This window comes from Chiloscyllium punctatum, chromosome 42 (assembly GCF_047496795.1).
Source record: "Chiloscyllium punctatum isolate Juve2018m chromosome 42, sChiPun1.3, whole genome shotgun sequence".
Taxonomy (NCBI): Eukaryota; Metazoa; Chordata; class Chondrichthyes; order Orectolobiformes; family Hemiscylliidae; genus Chiloscyllium; species Chiloscyllium punctatum.
Genome location: NC_092780.1, coordinates 34210099 through 34232336, shown reverse-complemented (window position 1 = coordinate 34232336; position 22238 = coordinate 34210099). Strand labels below are relative to the sequence as shown.

Here is a 22238-nt window from a genome sequence, read left to right as displayed (position 1 = left end):
GATGCCTTTTAAATGTTGCAATTGTACCAGCCTCCACCACTTCCTCTGGCAGCCCATTTCACACACACGTTACCACCCTCTGTGTGAAAAAGTTGCCTCTTAGGTCCCTTTTATATCTTTCCCCTCTCACCCTAAACCTATGCCCTCCAGTTCTGGACTCCATCACCCCAGGGAAAAAACCTTGTCTATTTATCATATCCATGCGCCTCATGATTTTATAAACCTCTGTAAGGTCACCTCTCAGCCTCCGACGCTCCAGAGAAAACAACACAAGCCTATTCAACCTCTCCCTTTAGCTCAAATCCTCCAATTCTGGCAACATCCTTGTAAATCTGTTCTGAATCCTTTCAAGTTTCACAATATCTTTCCAATAGGAAGGAGACCAGAATTGCACACAATATTCCAAAAGTGGCCTAACCAATGTCTTGTACAGCCACAACATGACCTCTCAACTCCTGTACTCAATGCTCTGACCAATAAAGGAAAGCATACCAAATGCCTTCTTCACTATCCTATCTATCTGCAACTCTACTTTCAAGGAACTATGAACCTGCACTCCAAGGTCTCTTTGTTCAGCAACACTCCCAAGGACCTTACCATTAAGTGTATAAGTCCTGCACTGATTTGCTTTTCCAAAATGCAGCACCTCATATTTATCTAAATTAAACTCCACCTGCCACTTCTCAGCCCATTGGCCCATCTGATCAAATTCTCGTTGTACTCTGAGGTAACCTTCTTCGTTCCCTGTCATACCTCCAATTGTGGTGTCATCTGCAAACCTCTTAGGTCTAAAGGGATCAAAGGGCATGTGGAGCAAGCAGGAAGGGGGCACTGAGTTGGATGATCAGCCCTGATCATATTGAATGACAGACCAGGCTTAAAGGGCTGAATGGCCTACTTTTTTTCCTATTATTTCTCTTTTTGTCATAAACTTTCTTTCAGGGATATGGTAGAGGGACAAGCAATTCCTTCCTTAGGAATTCTCTGTCTAACATTTTGCTGGTAACTATCCAGTTCCCAGAGAGAATAACCAGGAACAGATCAGTAACAAATCAGAAACAAAATTTGAAATGAATGTTTGATCATGCTAGAGCTCCAAGTTGAGTCAGACCAGTATGCTGTATTCACAAGTTTTAATGTTTCTTCAGAACTGCCTAGAGTCCCCACTTCAACTCAAATCCTTTTCTCAAACAGTCCAGAAGAACAGGAAAATCCCTTTCAGAAATTCAAACTTCCTGAGCAATAGCCACAGAGGCAACATATCAGGAAGTCTGTAGGATGGCATTGACATCTCTGGCCATACATCCAGTCTGTGATGACCCAGAGACTAGAAGATCTTAGCTGATATATTTTATACTCATTATCATGAGCAGAACTGTTTAATATTCCAATGATATTAAAGGGATTTAGGTAGGTGACAAATTTTGCTCAAATTGACTTAGAGTTACACTGTTCTTGCGGACTGTAATATCAGAGGCTACAAACTCCACGATTTGCAGAATTAACTGAGTGAGCTGTTGAACTTACCCTCCATGTCGAATGGTATTATGTTGCAGTGATTTCCATTACTTGACCAAGGACAGAGAAACACTGCTCCACCTTCTATTATGTTTTCTTGTGTAGTATTTGCCTTGGGGGCACCAATCAGCACACCCGGACTGCAAGCAAACAGGAAAATCGTTAAATTATTTTTCTCTGTTGTAATATTTTACTCTTTCAGTTTGTTTGTATCTTACCTCTGAACTAAAAACTTTTTTATTACATTTACTTCTGGAATATCAATTGTGGACAGAATTACTTTGTACACAGAAATTTAACTGAAACGTTTCTGCATTCTATTATAAATATCTTGGCGGTACGATAGCTGAGATGTGCAAATATGAGATTGTACACTATCATACATGTTCAGTTATGTTAATCTGACACAGAGATTAGATTAGATTACTTACACTGTGGAAACAGGCCCTTCAGCCCAACAAGTCCACACCAACCTGCCGAAGCACACCCACCCAGACCCATTCCCTACACCTAACAATACAGGCAATTTAACATGGCCAATTCACCTAACCTGCACATTTTTGGATTGTGGGAGGAAACTGGAGCACCCGGAGGAAACCCACGCGGACATGGGGAGAATTTGCAAACTCCACACAGTCCACAAACTCCACCTGAGGTAGGAATTGAACCCAGGTCTCTGGCACTGTGAGGCAGCAGTGCTAACCACTGTGCCACCGTGCCACCTAGTTTCAGGGTAACAAACCCAGTGACGGAAGTTTGAAATTAAACCAACTTTCCATAATGATCTGATGCACCAAACAAGCAGTTCTGTAGAGCTTCAAAGATCTACCTAAAAACTTATGTATTGGGAGCAGGAAGAGGCCATTCAGTCCCTAACCTGTTTTGCCACTTGATATGATCATAGCTGATTTAATGGAGGGATCCCCTCTATATTCCCATCTACCCACCATACTCTTTTACTCTCCTGTCAATCAAAAATTATTATCTCAAATTTAAGAAGATCCAGTGGCTCTCTCTCCATTGTTTACCTGAGGAACAGAATTCCACAGACTATCAACCTCAAGTAAAGAAAAGCCCTTATTTCTATTTTAAATGGGAAACCCTTAATTTTTAAACTGTAAGTGCTCTGTCTGAATCACAGATTAGTGGGTAAAATAGCCTTCTCATTCAGAGATGGGTATCTTTCTGCACATCTTGAAATAACTTGATGAGATCTACCCTTATAGTTGATTGGTTAGACTGCAGGAGCCTTACAAGTATCTCAGCCCACACTAGAGAATTATGGCAACATAAGGCAAAACATTCTGGATTTAGGGAGGTGTAATGTGCTCTTATGTCAAACAATGTATTGCATGAACAGAAACTCTCAAAAGAATTCACTACGGTGAAGGGTTATTGTGCATGTCAGAAATCTAACTGAGGAAATCAAACTGATATGTGACACTACCAAATTATTTGACAACAATGTATTTCCAAATTATTAACCCATAATTAACAACACCATATACAAAATGACAAGGAAGTCAGATACAAATTTTAACATCAACACATTTCAACTTGAACTTGATTTTTTTTACCAAATTCTTCTTCCACTACACGGGAATGATACCTCTCATTTTCTTTCTTCATGTCAACATTATTCATTGCTTCCTCTTTCTCCCTAGTGTCTATGTTCAAACTCTTTGAATGTAATCTATTTTTCCACCAAAGCTATTGAGCTGTCTTTCATAGCATTTTTTAGCCCATCTCCTAGCTTTGGTCTTGCAATCACTCACATCTTTGTTTCCCTGTTTCAGGGTTCTAGCAGTGCATTAAGCTTGCAAGTAAATTCACCCACATTTATTTGAAACTATTGCAAGTGCAGAGATCCAAAGGAAAACACATAACTTCTCAGCTGAGCACTGAATCCTTTGAGGCCTCACTGAATCCTTTGATTTATGACATACAAAATGCAGGGTAAAGAGTCATAATCTATTTGTAGTCCTCAGTTGAAGAATAGAAATATAAACCACTCAAGCAACTGTATTGCATTTTTTCCCCTCATTACAATGTGCTAATTTGTATAAAGTACAAATACAAGTGGTTTCCTATTAGAAAAGATACTGTAGCCAAGAAAATAAATCAGGTCTTCAGCAGAAGCAATTTTGTCTGATGGCAAAATTCACAACTGATCTTGGAGGCACCTGTTGGGGAGAGGTCACAGCACAGAAATAGGTAAGTCAATAGTTTTATGTGTAGCCTTGCTATAAATCTACAATAGTGACTAGAGTGGGTTCGTTCTTAATTGTATGTTTTAATTAGGATCTGTCTCTTGATTTAATTATAAGCCAGAAGTATTAAGTTAGCCTGGAACAGTGTTTTGCAGGGCAATAAGATGGTGCTATCTTGTGGGTCTGTAGATTGGAAGGAGCAAAATAGCCTTTAGTAGAGTGATGTGCTCTTCTTGTTGGTTGTGGGAGTTTTGGGAGAGAGTTGAAGGGTTACTTAGAATTATATCTGCAATAAATGTCATTGGTTGTGAATCCTGTCAGATCAAATGGATCGGTTGGAGCTACAGTTAGAGGCAATGAGGAATTTACAAGAGTTAGGGAATGTGATGGATAGCAGCTATAGAAAGTGAAATAAAGCCACAATTACAGTCAGGTAGATGGGTTAGCTCCAAGAAAGGTATGAGAGGTAGATGGGTAGTACAGGAGTTTTCTGTAGCTATCCCCATTTCAAACAAGTATGCTGTTTTGGAAAATGTAGTGGGTAATGGACTTTCAAAGGAATGTAGCATGAACAGACAAGTTTCTGGTACTGGCTCTAAAGTAATGAGGGGTACATCAGGTTCCAAGAGATCGATTATGTTAGGGGACTTTCTAGTCAGGGGCACAGACAGACGTTTCTGTGGCCAGTAGTGAAAAACAGAATGGTGTGTTGCCTCCCTGGTGCCAGGATCAAGGATGTCTCAGAAAGGGTGCAGAATGTTCTCAAGGGGAAGAGAGCCCAGCAGGAGGTCATTGTACACATTGGTGCCAATGACATAGGAAGGAAAAAGGATGAGATTTTGAAGGGAGAATATGGAAAGATAGGTAGGAATTTAAAAAGGAGGTCCTTGAGGGCAGTAATATCTGGATTGCTCCCGGTGTTACGAGCTAGCGAGGGTAGGAATAGGAGGATAGAGCAGATGAATGTGTGGCTGAAGAGCTGGTGTATGAGAGAACAATTCACATTTTTGGTGTAGAAGTGACATGTATAGTAAGGATGGATTCCACCTGAATTGGAAGGAGACTAAAATACTGGCAGGGAGATTTGCTAGACAGCGTTGAGAAGATTTGTAGCTCAGGTATGTATTTGTAGCACCAAGCATGGCATTCCAACTGGAACTCTATCAACAGACACATTGACTCGGATCCCATTTCCCACCCCATGAGAAAAAGAATAGGAAATGGCGTCACTGTAGGAAATGATGTCACCACAGGAAATGACATCTTCACCAAGCCTAGGAAACTCAAACTTATAAATAGAAAGTGGGCTACATCACCAGTGCTTTGTTCGGAGGCTCACTGAAGATGTTACCTAGTATGGTGACAAAACGTCTGAAAATGCACCTTCCAGCTTTGCAAGCAAACCTACATCTAGAGATTTACTAGTGCTGCTCAGGAGGATTTAATTTAGTAAAGTGAGGGGTTGGGACCTAGGGAGATACTGAGGAAAGAGATCAATCTGAGGCTGGTACAGTTAAGAAAAGAAGCAAGTCAAACAGGACAGGCAGGATCAAAGCAGAGAACAAGCTAGGACTGATATATTAAATTGCATTTATTTCAATGCCTAACAGGGAAGGCAGATGAACTCAGGGCATGGTTAGGGACATGGGACTGGGATATCATAGCAATTACAGAAATGTGGCTCAGGGCTGGACAGGACTGGCAACTTAATGTTCCAGGATATAAATGCTACAGGAAGAATAGAAAGGGAGACAAGAGAGGAGGGAGAGTGGCGTTTTTGATAAGGGATAGCATTACAGGTGTACTGAGGGAGGATATTCCCAGAAATACATCCAGAGAAGTTATTTGGGTGGAACTGAGAAATAAGAAAGGGATGGTCACCTTATTGGGCTTGTATTATAGACCCCCAAATAGTCAGAGGGAAATTGAGAAACAAATTTGGAATGAGATTTCAGTTATCCGTAAGAATAGTAGGGTGGTTGTGGTAGGGGACTTTAACTTTCCAAACATAGACTGGGACTGCCATAGTGTTCAGGGTTTAAATGGAGAGGAATTTGTTAAGTGCGTACAAGACAATTTTCTGATTCAGTATGTGGATGTACCTACTAGAGAAGGTGCAAAACTTGACCTACTCTTGGGAAATAAGGCAGGGCAGGTGACTGAGGTGTCAGTGGGGGAGCACTTTGGGGCCCGCGACCATAATTCTATTTGTTTTAAAATAGTGATGGAGAGGGATAGACATCATCTAACAGTTGAAGTCCTAAACTGGAGAAAGACTAATCTTGATGGTATTAGGCAAGAACTTTCAAAAGCTGATTGGGTGCAGAAGTTTGCAGATAAAGGGATGACTGGAAAATGAGAAGCCTTCAAAAAAGGGATAACGAGAGTCCAGAGAAAGTACCTTCCTGCTGTGTGAATTTCCTGCCCGAAACGTCGATTCTCCTGTTCCTTGGATGCTGCCTGACCTGCTGCACTTTTCCAGCAGCACATTTTCAGGGGTGAAAGGAAAGGCTGTTAAGTGTCAGGAATAGTGGGTTTGGTTAAGAAAAAGAAGGAAGCATATGTCAGGTATAGACAGGAAAGATTGACTGCATCCTTAGTGTATAAAGGCAGTAGGAGTATACTTAAGAGGGAAATCAGGAAGGAAAAAAGGAGACATGAGATAGCTTTGGCAAATAGAGTTAAGGAGAATCCAAAGGGTTTTTACAAATATATTTAGAACAAAAGGGTAACTAGGGAGCTAATACAGCCCCTCAAAGATCAGCAAGGTGGCCTTTGTGTGAAGCTGCAGGAGACGGGGGAGATATTAAACGAATATTTTGCCTCAGTGTTTACTGTGGAGAAGGACATGGAAAATATAGAATGTGGGGAAATAGATGGTGATATCTTGAAAAATGTCCATATTACAGAGGAGGAAGTGATGGATGTCTTGAAACACATGAAGGTGGATAAATCCCCTGGACCTGATCAGGTGTACCCTAGAACTCTATGAGAAGCTAGGGAAGTGATTACCAGGCATCTTGCTGACAATACTTGTATCAATCAATAGTCACATGTGAGGTGCCAGAAGACTGGAGGTTGGCTAATGAGGTACCATTATTTAAGATAGGTGGTAAGGACAAGCCAGAGAACTATAGACTGGTGAGCCTGACATCGGTGGTGGGCAAGTTGCTGGAGAGAACCCTGAGGGACAGGAATTACAAGTATTTGGAAAGGCAAGGATTGATTAGGGTTAGTCAACATGGCTTTGTGTGTGGGAAGTCCTGTCTCACAAACTTGATTGAGTTTTGTTGAAAAATTAATGAAGAGGATTGATGAGGGCAGAGCATTGGACCTGATCTATATGGACTTCAGTAAGGTGTTCGACAAGGTTCCCATGGGAGATTGGTTAGCAAGGTTAGATCTCGTGGGATGTAGGGAGAACTAGCCATATGGATACATAACTGGCTGAAAGGTAGAAGACAGAGGATGGTGGTGGAAGGTTGTTTTTCAGACTGGAGGCCTGTGTTCAGTGGAGTGCCACAAGGATCGGTGCTTGGTCCAATACTTTTCATCATTTATGTAAATGATTTGGAAATGAACATAGGAGGTATAGTTAGTAAGTTTGCAGATGGCACCAAAATTGGAGATGTAGTGGGACTGTTTTCCCTGGAGCGTCGAAGGTTACCTCAAATTATAGCGGGATCTTGATCAGATGGGCCAATGGGCTAATGGGTGGCAGATGGAGTTTAATTTAGATAAATGCGAGGTGCTGCATTTTGGGAAAGCAAATCTTAGCAGGACTTATACACTTAATGGTAAGGCACTTGGGAGTGTTGTTCGACAAAGCATGCAGGTTCATAGTTTCATGAAAGTGGAGTCGCAGCGAGATAGGATATTGAAGAAGGCATTTGGTATGCTTTCCTTTATTGGTCAGAGCACTGAGTATAGAAGTTGGAAGGTCATGTTGCGGCTGTACAGGATGGTGGTTAGGCCACTTTTGGAATATTGTGTGCAATTCTGTTCTCCTTCCTATTGGAAGGATGTTGTGAAACTTGAAAGGGTTCAGAAAAGATTTGCAAGGATGTTGCCAGGGTTGGAGGATTTGAGCTATAGGGACAGGATGAACAGGCTGGGACTGTTTTTCCTGTAGCTTCAAAGGCTGAGGGGTGACCTTATAGAGGTTTATAAAATCATGAGAGGCATGGATAGGATAAATAGACAGAGTTTTTTCCCTGGGGTGGGGGAGTTCAGGAGTAGAGGGCATAGGTTTAGGGTGAGAGGACAAAGTTATAAAAGGGGCCTAAGAGGCAATGGTGGAGGCCGATACAAGTGAGACATTTAAAAGGCATTTGGATGGGTATATGAATAGGAAGGGATGAATAGGAGGGATATGGGCCAGGTGCTGGCAAATGGAACTAGATTAGGTTGGGAAATCTGGTGGGAATGGACGAGTTAGAATGAAAGGTCTGTTTCATGCTGTACACCTCTCTGGCTATATGACTCTAATCTAGCCAATATTTGTTATTAGTTTCTATTTACCTTTGAGACGATTGTTGTGAGTTACTAGAGGAGAAGGCAAAGCCCCAATAAAAGACTTCGTTAATACATACTACACAAAACTATGTGGAAATTGCAAAGACAATGGGATAACTGGAGGCAATTAGTTACTGGTTATCATCTCCATTGCCCTTGGCCTTATTTTCAAACCTCTTGTTTCCTTCTCATTCAGGAACACCTAGCCATAAGAAAAACATTTCATTTTTATATACTGCTTTTCAAATAATACAAAAGTTCCAAGTGCACCTCACAGGATTATTATAAATGAAGAGTATGACAGAGTGTCACATATGGGGATTTTGGATCAAAAAGCTCGGCTTCAAACAGCTTTTTTGTGATGAAAGTGAGGTAGAGGGGCAACAGGTGTCGGGAGAAATTCCAGAATTTGAGGCTGAGATATCTGTCAGTACAATGACCAACAGTGAAGCACTTAATGCTGGGGATGCACAAAAAGCCAAAATTAGAGTGTGGGCGTATGGGTTTGTATGGCTGGAAGAGATTGTAAAAGTAGTGAAGCGTGAGGCTTGAACACAAGGATGAGAATTTGTAATTGCGATATCGCTTTCCAGTCAGTCAGTGTAGGTCAGAGAGCACAGGGGAATGGGGGAAAGGCATCGGCTGTGGACAGTGGAGGATCAGTTATGGGAAATGGCAAGGCTGCAGAAGGACTTGGAGTGTGGAGAATGAAGTAGCAGACGGAATATAATAAGGGAAAATGTGAAGTAATGCACTTTGATAGGAAGATTAGAGGCATAGATTCTTTTCTAAATGCGGAAAGGCTTTAGAGGTCTGAAGCACAAAGGATCCTAATGGAGGATTCACTTAAGGTAAACATGTAGATTCAGTTGGTGGTTAGGAAGGCAAATTCAATGTCAGCATTCATTTCAAGAGGGTTAAAAGAGCAGAGATGTACTGCTGAGGCTGTATAAGGCTCTGGTCAGGCCACAATGGGCGGCAGAGAGTCACAGTGGTTAGCACTGCTGCCTCACAGCCCCTGAGACCTGGGTTCAATTCCCACCTCAGGTGACTGACTGTGTGGAGTTTGCACGTTCTCCCCATGTCTCCGTGGGTTTCCTTCGGGTGCTCCGGTTTCCTCCCACAGTCCAAAGATGTGCAGGTCAGGTGAATTGGCCATGCTAAAATTGCCCGTAGTGTTAGGTAAGGGGTAAATGTAGGGGTATGGGTGGGTTCACTTCGGTGGGTCGGTGTGGACTTGTTGGGCCGAAGGGCCTGTTTTCACACTGTAATGTAATCTAAACAATTGGGATGTTGTGAGCAGTTTTGGGCTCTGTATCTAAGGAAGGATATGTTGGCATTGGTCAGGGTCCACAGGCATTTTACAAGAATGAACCTGGGGATGAAAGGCTTGTCATATGAGGAGCGGTTGAGGACTTTGAGTCTATCCTTGATGGAGTTTAGAAGGATGAGAGGAGATCTGATTGAAACTTATGGAATACTAAGAGGCCTGGATAGAATGAGTGTAGAGAAGATGTTTCCACGAGGAGGAAAGACCTGAGGCCACAGCTTTAGAGTGAAGGGGCAAGTTCTTTAGAATTGAGAAGAGGAGGAGCTTTTTCAGCCAAAATGTGGTGAATCTTTGGAACACATTGCCATAGAATGCAGTGGAGGAGGTCAAGTCTTTAAGTGATTGAAAACAAAAATAGATAGTTTTTTGATTAGTGAGGAGATCAAAAGTTATGGGGAGAAGGCAGGAGAATGGGGTTGAAAAGCATCTAGGCCATAAACATATGGCAAAGCAGGCTTGATGGACCAAATGGTCTAATTCCGCTCATATATCTTATGGTTTGGGCGACCATCATTTCAATCCCTGACCTCAAATGTACTGTGGAAGCAGGAAGAGAAGCCATTGTAAATGATTTTCTAGCTATGGTTGAACTGATGAGAATGGAACAACATGAGAGCAGTCCCACCCAGCTGAATGTTAGCAGCGACATACTTAAGGAAGATGGTGGTATACTGTGTCAAATGCTGTAGACAACTTAATAAGAACAAGGAAGGAAAGTTCATCTTTCTCACTGTCACATAGGATTATTTACTCAATGTTGATAGAATTCAATCCTGTACTGTGGTAGGTACAATAATCTGTTTGGAGGGATTCAAACAGAAGTTTTGGGAAAGCTGGGAATAGATTTGGAAGGTAATGGAATTTCAAGATCTTTGGAGTGGAAGTTAGATTGGAGATGGGACAGGACTTTGAAATGTCAAAGAGTCAGTGGTTGGGGTTTTTGAGAGGGTGATGGCAACAGATTAAAGGATAAATATCTGAAGAGAGTTTCTATTGGCTCATCTGGGGTTCAGGGAAGCTGGGTGATTGGCGGTTCAGTGGGAATAGGACCAAGGGATCAGGAGGTTAGTCTCTGTTGATGATGAAACAACCAAGGCAGATGTATGAACAAAATAATTTCAAGGAGCGCATGAGGGAGCACTGGAGAGAGACTAGAGGAAGACAGAGTTTGTCCAGGGTAGCAGGGTATTAGTAAGGGAAACACAGCCAGGTTATTGGAAGGGAGACACTCAACATCGTGGTATCAAAGGGCTCCGTCAGCTCCTCGCACTTGTTATTGGAGACGAGGAAGGAAGGACAGGGGAGATTAGCCTGAGAAGACTTTTTGCAATAGGGAAAGAACTCCTATGGTTTCCTGTGCAATCCACCATGTTCTGGAAATGATATGTTGATTTGGCAGCTGAATGCAGGGGCTAATAATGTTTTATCTGGACCAACCAGAGGTCTGATCGTAGCTTGTTTATTCAGTTGTCTCTATATTCTCTCTGAGTCTGTATTCCTTGGATTTAAGGAAGGTGAAGGCAGTACAAGGAGGATGGTGAGAGAATTATGGCTTTATTGAGGACTGGGACATTGAAGATGGAGGTGAGGCTGTTGAACAGCTATAGAAAAGTTCTGGTGAATGGAGGACCAAGGGATAGACACTTTGGAATTTTGAAAGTGCAGTTGTAACTACATGGGGGGACAGTTTTTTTTCCCCCAGGAATGGGTACAGAAGGAGGTAAGGTTTAGGCACAAAAAGGTGATCTGAATGTTGAATGACACAGAAAATAGTCATAGATGGCCTTACCTGCAAATGAAACAATGGAACTAGCAAGGCCATATGAAGAAACAAGTTCAAAAGGGGCCCATGATTATTGCTAAGAGGGTTTTCATGGAGTCAGAGATTTAGGGAGGACAAGGCTTTATTGTATAAGTTAAGGATAAGAACAATCAAATGTGACATATTCATTATTTGAGCACATATAAAGAAGCAATATTGTCTTTGGAACAGTGAGTAGGGTGGGGAGTTGTCCACTTGCAATGTTTCTCTTTGAGTAAATGGAAACTGAGTAAAGATTGACTTTTAGTTCCCTTTTTCACCAGCTGGCTTTCCAAATTTTAACAATAAGAGGACAGTGAATTCAGAGAAGAGAACAAGATAAATGACGCGGTGTTTGAAACCAATCTACTTCTAAATGTTTACATGACTGTCCTTCAACCTATAACTATGGTATTTCTTTCCATAACTTTAAGGCTCTCTGTCCTAAAAAAATGAGTTTTCTTCATACATCAATGTCTATTCCTTCTAGATCCTTCAATAACTGGAAACAGTCTATTTCTGCCTAATCTCTCCAAAGAATTAACTTCTATTTATAGGCATTTTCACCACTTCAGGACTTTCTGATGTAATTGCTAGTTGTGAAACATTTTCTGAACTGCCATCAATGTTGTGCTGTAGAAAGATGCAGAAGCAAGCTCCCACACACAGCAATGAGAAAAATGACTGGATGATCAGACTGTTAACCATTGGCTTGGGCACTAAGTATCACTTGCCAATGTTCTCCTCAAGTAGTGCCATGGGATATTTTCTACCTGCCTGAGAAAACCAACAGTGCTCAGTTTAACATCCCATCTGACACACAACATTTCTATCAGTGCCCAATTCCCTCAGTACTGCAATGGAATATCAGCATAAATTGCCATCCTTGTGGTAAAGTACCATCTTCACTTGAAATGGAGTGTGTTCCTTAAAAATAAAAACTCTATCCCCCACAACTCCAATTTGTTGCGATAAATTATCCTCATCAATCCTTCTTTTTCTGATGTCTCAAGGCAGCAATACAGATATCAGTGTTATCTGAATCTCTTGCTCTTAACACCCCTCCCCATCTTTATTGCCTCTTGCATTTTTTTCTCTTCCTCCCAATGCCTGAGAATTTGAGTGCAAGTAATTTAGTTCATTGACACTTCTGAAGATTCTATTGAATATCCGCTACTCAAAACTTTCACTTGCTGAAGGAACTAGACAAGCTACAGAGTCATACAGCATGGAAACAGACTCTTCAGTCCAAACAGTCCATGCTGACCATGTCCCCAAATTAAACGAGTTCCACCTGTCTGTGCTTGGTTCAAACTTCTCCAAACCTTCCCTATTCATGTCCTTATCAAAATGTCTTTTAAATATTGTAACTGTACCAGATGCCACCCACTTTCTCTGGCAATTCATTCCACACATGAACCACTCAGTGTAAAAATGTCTCTCATGTCCTTTTTAAATCTTTCTCCTCTCACCTTAAAAAATACCTCCTACTTTATAAGGTTGCCCCTCAACTTGCTACACTCCAATGAAAAATGCCCAGTCTTTCCAGTCTATTTTTATATCTCAAATATATCTTCAGCAGCAACATCCTGGTAAGTCTTTTCTGAACCCTCTCCAGTTTAATATAATATCCTTCCTAGAACCGGACACAGTATTCCAGAAGAGGCCTCACCAACATCCTGTACAACCTGAACATGACGTCCCAACTCCTATACTCAAAAGTCTAAGCAATGAAGGCAAGTGTGCTAAACACCTTTTTAACCACATTGTTTACCTGTGCTGCAAATTTCAAAGACTTACTTGAACCCCCTAGGTCTCTCTGTTCTACCACTCCACCCAGAGCCCTACCCTTAATTGTGTAAGTGTTGACCTTATTTGTTTTACCAAAATGAAATAGTTCAGATTTATCTAAACCCCATCTGCCTCAGCCCATTGACCCAACAGATCAATATTTCTTTGTAACCTTAGATAACCTTCTTCACTGTCCACTAAACCACCAAATTTGGTGTGATCTGCAAACTTACTAACTATGTCTCCTATATTCTCATTCAAATCATTTATATAAACGACAAACAAAAGTGAACCCAGTACCAGTCCCTGAAGCATACCGTTAGTCACAGGCCTCCAGTCCAAAGAACAGCATTCCACCACCACCCTCTGTCTCCTACCATTTAGCCAATTTTGTATCCATTTGGCAAGCTCGCCCTGAATCCCATGTGATCTAACTTTATTAATTAGTCTACCATGTGGAGCTTTGTCAAAGGCTTTACTAAAGTCCAAGTAAACAAAGTAAACTACTCTGCCCTCATCAATCCTTTTGGCTGTTGCATTAAAAAACTCAATGAAGTTTGCATAAAATCATGCTGACCTTATCTAATCATAGAAATTCCTATCCCTACTGTGTGGAAACAGGCCAAATGGCCCAACAAGTCCACACAGACACTCAGAAGGCTATCCCACCCAGACCCATTCCTTTACCCTATTATTTTACATGGTGGCTCAGTTGTTAGACCTGCTGCCTCACAGTGCCAGGGACCTTAGTTCAATTCTAGCCTTGGGCGACTTTCTGTGGTGGAGTTTACAAATTCTCCCCATGTCTGTTTGGGTTTCCTCTGGGTGCTCAGGTTTCCTCCCACAGTTCAAAGATGTGCAGATTAAGTGCATTGGCCATGCTAAATTGCCGATAGTGTTTAAGAATGTGTAGGTTAGGTGCATTAGTCAGGGGGGGTTTAAACTAATGTGGCAGGGGGATGGAAACCAAAATTAGGTTAGTGGAGATAGTAACTAAAGCCTGTTGGAACTAGATAATGAAGTCAGCGTGACTTAGGGGAAGAATAGGCAGGGAACAGATGATGAATGCAAAGGGACATGTGATCTGAGGTAGATTTGTTTTAATGTGAGAAGCGTAGTAGGTAAGGCAGATGAACTTAAGGCTTGGATTAGTACCTGGGAGAATGATGTTGTCGCTATTACTGAGACTTAGTTGAGGGAAGGGCAAGATTGGCAACTAAATATCACAGGATATAGATGCTTCCGGTGGGTTAGAGAGGGAGGTAAAATGGGTGGAGGAGTTGCATTATTGGTCAGAGAGGATATCACAGTTGTGCTGAAGGAAGATACTATTGAGGACTCGAGCAGTGAGGTGATATGGGCACAGCTCAGAAATAGGAAGGGTGTGGTAACAATATTGGGGCTATATTACCACCTCCCAACAGCGATTGTGAGATAGATGTACAAACATGTAAACAGATTATGGAAAGATGTAGGAGCTGGTGATGGGAGATTTTAATGTTCTCAACATTAACAGGGTTCACTTAGTGTTAGAGGTCTAGATGGGGCAAAATTTGTAAGTAGCATCCAGTAGGGTTTTCTAGAGCAGTATGTAAATAGTCCAATTCAGGAAGGGGTCATACTGGACCTGATGTTGGGGAATGAGCCTGGCCAGGTGGTTGAAATTTCAGGAGGGGATTACTTTGGGAATAATGATCACAATTCCGTAAGTTTTAGAACACTCATGTACAAAGATGAGAGTGGTCCTAAAGTAATAGTTCTAACTTGGGGGCAGGCCAACCAAAGCAGAATTCAGCAGAAGCTGGAGAATGTGGATTGTGAGGAGCTGTTTGAAGGAAAATCCACATTTGATATATGGGAGGCTTTTAAAGAGGGCTGATTAGAGTGCAAGATAGATATGTCCCTGTGAAAATGAGGGAGAGAAATGGCAATGTTAGGGAACCATGGATGACAGGTGAAATCGTGAGACTCACTAAGAGGGAAAAGGAAGCATACATAAGGTATAGGCAACTGAAAACAGATGAAGCTTTGGAAGAATATCGGGAAAGTAGGACCAACATGAAATGAGGAATTAAGAGGGCTAAAAGGGGTCATGAAATATCTTTAGCAAATGGCGTTAAGAACAAAGAACAAAGAACAAAGAACAAAGAACAAAGAAAGTTTACAGCCCAAGAACAGGCCCTTTGGCCTCCAAGCCTGAGCAGATCCAAATGTACTGTCTAAACCTGTCGGTCAATTCCCTCTGCTCCTCACCTACTCATGCATCTGTACAGATGCATCTTAAATGAATCTACCGTGCCTGCCTCTACCACCTCTGCTGGCAACGCGTTCCAAACGCCCACCACCCTCTGTGTGAAGTATTTACCACATGTATCCCCCTTAAACTTTCCACCTCTCACGTTGAAAGCATGACCTCTCATTATTGAATCCTTCACCCTGGGAAAGAGCTTGTCTCTATCCACCCTGTCTCTACCCTGATTTTGTAAACCTCAATCAGGTCAACCCCAATCTCCTTTTTTCTGGTGAAAATAAACCTAATCTACGAAAGGAAAATTCCAAAGTCTTTTATTCGTATATAAGGAGTAAGAGGGTAACTAGAGAAAGGGTTGGCCCACTCAAGGACAAAGGAGGAGAGTTATGCATGGCATCAGAGAAAATGGACGAGATTCTTAATAAGAACTTTGCATCAGTATTCACCAAGAAGTGGGACTTCATGGATGCTGAGGTTAGGGATAGATTTTAATTACTCCAGGTCAAGTCGGCAAAAGGAGGGAGAAAGTATTGGATAGTCTAAGAGACATTAAGATGGACAAGTCCCCAGGTCCAGATGGGATCCATCCCAGGTTACTGAGGGAAGCAAGAGAGGAAATCGCTGGGGCCTTAACAGATATCCTTGAATATGGGTGAGGTCCTGGAGGACTGGAGAATTGCTAATGTCAACCCCTTGTTTAAAAAGGGTAGCAGGGATAATCCAGGTAATTATAGACCAGTGAGCCTGATGTCAGTGAAAGGGAAGCTGCTGGAGAAGATACTGAGGGATATGATCTATTCATATTTGGAAGAAAATGGACTTATCAGTGATAGGCAGCATGGTTTGTGCAGGGAAGTTCCTGTCTTACCAACTTAATAGAATTCTTTGAGGTGGTGACAAAGTTGATTGATGAGAGAGGGCTGTAGATGTCATATACATGGACTTCAGTAAAGCATTCAATAAGGTTCCCATGGTAGGCTGATGGAGGAAGTGAAGTCACATGCGGTCCAGGGTGTACTAACTAGATGGATAGAGAAGTGGCTGGACAGTAGTATACAGAGAGTAGTAGTCGAAGGGTGTTTCTCAAAATGGAGAACTGTGACCATTGGTGTTCCACAGGGATCTGTGTTGGGACTACTGTTGTTTGTGACATACATAAATGGTCTGGAGGAATGTATAGGTGGTCTGATTAGCAAGTTTGCAAGTGACACTAAGATTGGTGGAGTAGCAGATAGTGAAGGGGACTGTTGGAAAATGCAGTAGAATATAGACAGATTGGAGAGTTGGGCAGAGAAATGGCAGATGGAGTTCAATTGGAGAAAATGAGCGGTGATGCATTTTGTAAGATCCAATTCAAGAGCGAACTATATGGTAAATGGAAAAGCCCTGAGGAAAATTGATTTAGAGAGAGGTCTGGGTGTTCAGGTCCATTATACCCTGAAGGTGGCAACGCAGATTGATAGAGTGGTCAAGAAGACATACGGCATGCTTTCCTTCATCGGATGGGCTATGAGCAGAAGAGTAGGCAGGTCATGTTACAGTTGTATAGGATTTTGGTTTGGCCCTATTTGGAATACTGTGTACAGTTCTGGTTGCCACATTACCAAAAGGATGTGGATGTTTTGGAGAGGGTGGAGAGGAGGTTCACCAGGATGTTGCCTGGTATGGAGGGTGCTAGATATGAAGAAAGGTTGACTAGATTAGGATTATTTTCATTAGAAAGGTGGAGGTTGAGGGGGTAACCTGATTGAGGTCTACAAAATCATGAGAAATATAGACAGGGTGGATAGCAAGAAGCTTTTACTGAGAGTGGGGGACTCAATTACTAGGGGTTCATGAGTTCAAGGTGAGATGGGAAAAGTTTAGGGGAGATATGTATGAAAAGTTCTTTACTCAGAGTGTGGTGGGTGCTTAGAACGCGTTGCCAATAGAGGGGGTAGAGGTGGGCATGAAAGCATCATTTAAGATGTACCTAGACAGATACACGAATGGGCAGGGAGCAAATGGATACAGATCCTTAGAAAATAGGTGACAGGTTTAGATAGAGGATCTGGATCAGCGCAAGCTGGGAAGTCCAAAGGGCCTGTTCCTGTGCTGTCATTTCCTTTGTTCTTTTGTTCTTTGAAATGTCAAGTAATAGGGCAAGGGAATGAGTCTGGGTGGGATACTCTTTGGAGGGTTGGTGTGGACTTGTTGGGCCAAATGGCCTGTTTACACACTGTAGGGAATCTATGAATTTCCATGAATCCTTGCCTCTCCAAATGTTTGTAAACTCAGAATTACCTCCAATGACTTATCCACCGCCAATATGGTAGTGATGCTGTTGTGATGCCTGGTTGCAATTTCATTTTATAAAAATAATTTTTAAAAATAAGTTGGTGGCAGACTGAGATTTATCCTTAATTACCATGAAAAGTTGTTAAGTGGGTTTGCTTCTGTTTGAAGCAACTGAGTGAATTTCTAGACAACTTCAGAGGTCAGTTAAGAGTTAATTACATTGATGTGGAACTGGAATCACATTGGAGTCATACTCAGCAGCAACAGTAGGTTTGACTTTCCTGACACTCACTCTGGGTTTTACAACTCACTGGCAGCTTCACAGTCACTTTTACTCAGTGCGGGTTCTGATTTTGAGACTTTCTTCAGTCATTTATTTTTGGATTTGAACCTTCCTTGGACTTTTCATCCAATTCTCTGATTATGAGGATCGTGGCACAACTCCATGAGACTCCCATAACCAGTGAAGTATATGGCTTCAGCCTCCATCTCTCTGCCTATTTTCCATTCTGACAAACAGTAATACACACTCCAATCCTGACTTACTGTCTCTAGCCCATTTCATGAGTAACATCAACAAGTTTTGCTTTTCTGAATTCAAATGACTGCTTGACCCCCAACTCCACTATCAGTGATTGATCATTATTACTGTACAATATAGTAATGGACAAGAATGGTCAAATGATACATTGAAATCTATTCATCCAGAAATGATTGAAAGATCCCTTGTTAATCGCACTTTGGATGATTGCGTGGGCTAATACGGGTTATAGTGGATTAGCAAATTGTTTCACATCTTTCTTCATTTTATCCCGTTTGGATATAAATATGAAAGAGGCCGCTGCTTCCTCCCCATCTATTATGATTCATCAGACAAAATCCAAATTATCGCCTTTATTCGACAAGAATTTGCTGGCCTCTTAAATTGGTGGCGTATTCAGTTATTGGAATTTAATTTGGAATACCTCTATACTGTGTGTTTCTTCAATGCAAATTGGATTTAATGGGATTGAAGAATTTAGACTATTACTTGTAGAACGTGAACTTTCCTTACTTGTACTGACTCTAAGGTGATTCTGGCCCAGTTAGTTTAAATGATGTGGTTAATGCATAGAGATGGAACTATCACGTAATAAGAACCCTCTGTATTTGCCATTTCCATAACTTGTGTTGCACAGCAGCAAAATACAATTTTGACCCCTTTTTACCACATGAACTATTTACGATGTTCCATTCAGCCACTAAGTTTCTACTCCCTAGAATTTTATCTGCAAACGACTTCATAGAGGTGTTGGTCCTAGTGCTAGACCATTAATCCAGAGGCCCAGGTAATGTTATAGGTACCTACATTCAAATTGCATCATGGCAGATGATGTACTTTGAATTCAATAAAAATCTGGATGTACGAGTTTAATGCTGACCATGTAACCACTGTCGATTGTTGGAAGTTCCTTTCGAGAAGGAAATCTATTGTCCTTATCTAACCTGGTCTACACCAAATTGGAGGTTCAGTGGACAGCAAAGAAGGTTACCTCAGATTACAACAGGATCTTGACCAGATGGGCCAATGGGCTGAGAAGTGGCAGATGGAGTTTAATTCAGATAAATGCGAGGTGCTGCATTTTGGGCAAACAAATCTTAGCAGGACTTATACACTTAATGGTAAGAACCTAGGGAATGTGGCTGAACAAAGAGACCTTGGAGTGCAGGTTCATAGCTCCTTGAAAGTGGAGTCGCAGGTAGGCAGGATAGTGAAGAAGGTGTTTGGTATGCTTTCTTTTATTGGTCAGAGTATTGAGTACAGTTGGGAGGTCATGTTGCGGCTGTGCAGGACATTGGTTAGGCCACTGTTGGAATATTGCATGCAATTCTGGTCTCCTTCCTATTGGAAAGATGTTGTGAAACTTGAAAGGGTTCAGGAAAGATTTACAAGGATGTTGCCAGGGTTGGAGGATTTGAGCTATAGGGAGAGGCTTATCAGGCTGGGGCTGTTTTCCCTGGAGTGTCGGAGGCTGAGGGTGACCTTATAGAGATTTACAAAATTATGAGGGGGATGGATAGGATAAATAGACAAAGTCTTTTCCCTGGGGTTGGGGAGTCCAGAACTAGAGGGCATAGGTTTAGGGTGAGACGGGAAAGATATAAAAGAGACCTAAGGGGCAACGTTTTCACACAGAGGGTAGTAGGTGTATGGAATGAGCTGCCAGAAGAAGTAGTGGAGTCTGGTACAATTGCAACATTTAAAAGGTATTTGGATGGGTACATGAATAGGAAGGGTTTGGAGGGATATGTACCGGGTGCTGGCAGGTGGGACTAGATTGGGTTGGGATATTTGGTCAGCATGGACGGGTTGGACCGAAAGGTCTGTCTCCATTCTGTACATCTCTATGACTCTATGACTCCAGACCCACAACAATGTAGTTGATTTTTAACTACTGCCCTCTAGGCAATTAGGGTTTGGCAAGAAATGCTGTCCTAGCCAGCAGCACCCACATCCCAAGAATGAATATAAAATACTTTGCTGCAATTCATTCCCTTTAAAAGCTTTCTGAAAACATTGACACTCTTTCTATGTATCTGGTCTTAATCACACACTCCGGCTGTCAGGTCCAGTGCTCTTGCCCTTAAGGTGTAGGATTCTAGACCAATGCTATGTTTTTCAGGACAATAAGACTCTGATGTTGTTTTCACCTGACATGTTCTTGCCTCAATCATCATCCATACACAGGGAAACAGGCAGCTTTTCTAGGAGGTCTTCATGTGATTGAGGGATTCTCTTTTCCCCTTTTTGCAAAAGCAACCACTTGCTAGCGAAGATTTCTTTATCCAGATATTCAGAGTCTTGCTGACTCCTGTCTTGTTGGACATTAACTCAGGCTCTGTGTGCAGCACTTTGCTAAGTCTTGAACAATAAACAGCATATCAACTGGTAAAATGTAAAAGCTGTAGGCAAGTACTTACTTCCCACCATCTGGCAAGTAGAACTCGACAGAAAATCCAAAATAGCTTCCTTCAGGCCCCGAATAAATGATTGGGTTTTCTGCATCAAAATTGAATGCATGAAGGTGCAATAGTCCAAGCAGATAAACGGACAAAATTTCCATTAAATAGCAAGCGTGCATTTTCCAGACCTTTGTGTCCAAATCAAACACAGCTAAAGAAAAATAGAAGTTGACTAAGTGTTTGATCATCTGTCACTCCCTCAGCTAGGAAGGGAAATTACGTCTGTTACTTCTTCAGTTTTTATGATCATTGTGGTTAAACATGATCCTTGTGATAATATATATCAACACATGCAGTGACTTGCTCTTTGCAAAAGAAAATTGCATGATCTGTGTTGTAAAGAAGTCTTATTTCAGCTGCTCTGTCTCTCTCTCTCTCTCTCTCGAAAGCTCTTACCAACTGAATGAGCAGATGCATTACATGTAAGAAGACAATAGGTCAGTAAGAAATGTGAAATACAATTAGACTGACAGTCAGACGCTGAACAAAATAATGACCTGGTGGAATTCCTGATTCTTTTATCCAGCGAGGAAATTAGGATCTATGTTAAAATATTGCACCTCCTTTTATTTCTCAAAGGTATGCTAAATGTCACTTCTCTCAGATCACTGCTGAGAATTATATCTGACTTTATGCTGTTCCAAAGAGATTTAAGCTTGAGACAGAGAATTAACCAAGGTTTGGCAGTCTCAGGCATGGATTCAAAGAGATAATAACAATAATTGCTGTGAGAGGTGGAAGATCAGATTGCTGTAGTATAAAGAGAAAATTGTTAACAGATATGTTTCAAAATTTAAAAATAGCTCTTTCACAGGTTGTGAGCACCAGTCCGAAGCCAGCATTTTCTGTCCATTGCCAGAACTCTCTTTGAGAAGTTAGTAGTGAACTGCAGCAGTCCGTGTAATGTAGGTACAGCCAGAGTGCTCTTAGGAGGGACATTTGGTATTTTGACCTACTGGCAATGAACAATTGGCAATACAGGTTCAAGTCAGGATGGGGTATGGTTTGGAGGTACTTGCATTCCCATGTATCTGCTGCCCTACATCTAATGGTTGTTTTGAAGTTGAAGCCATGTACTATGTTTTTAACAGGGTGTTCTGCACTGAGAGCTTACAAGTAGCAATGTATCTGTTGAGATGGCAGTCCCAGAGTAAACTGGAAAAGTGAAAATATGTAATATTTGGCTGTGAAATGGATACCTGAGTTTTGGTTGCTGTTTTGACAACAACTCAAATCTAACCAATCAGTTTAAATTATACCCCAGGATACTAAAAGCCAGTTGAGTTTGAATTTATTGTTTTGCCTACATCGAACTGTGAAAAACAAAGCTTACTCACTTCAATGATTTCAGTCCGAGACAAGATCTGAATCAATCAGTATGTTTATTATACGCTTGCAAGCATGGTGCCTGGAATTGGCACACAGAGTTTAGCAAGCCATCCCGTGAGAGATGTGTCTACTCCTGAATTCTCAGCCAGTTCCTCTGCTAAGGTAGTCAATCCCCTTAAGGCCCGAGTAATTGAACCATCAGGCGCAGTGTTA

At 41.6% G+C, this 22238-nt stretch overlaps 1 protein-coding gene across 1 annotated transcript in view; it reads right to left on the bottom strand.

Moving 5' to 3' along the window:
- The window catches only part of LOC140465885 (integrin alpha-8-like), a 153622-nt gene extending 132738 nt beyond the window's left edge, over positions 1–20884 (bottom strand). The window contains exons 1-2 of the mRNA XM_072561780.1: positions 20655–20884; positions 1528–1658 (exon numbers count right to left, since the gene is read on the bottom strand). Of these exons, the coding sequence (XP_072417881.1) occupies positions 1528–1658; positions 20655–20884 (361 nt within the window). The remainder of the gene's footprint in view (positions 1–1527; positions 1659–20654) is intronic.
- Between the last annotated feature and the right edge of the window lie 1354 nt (positions 20885–22238).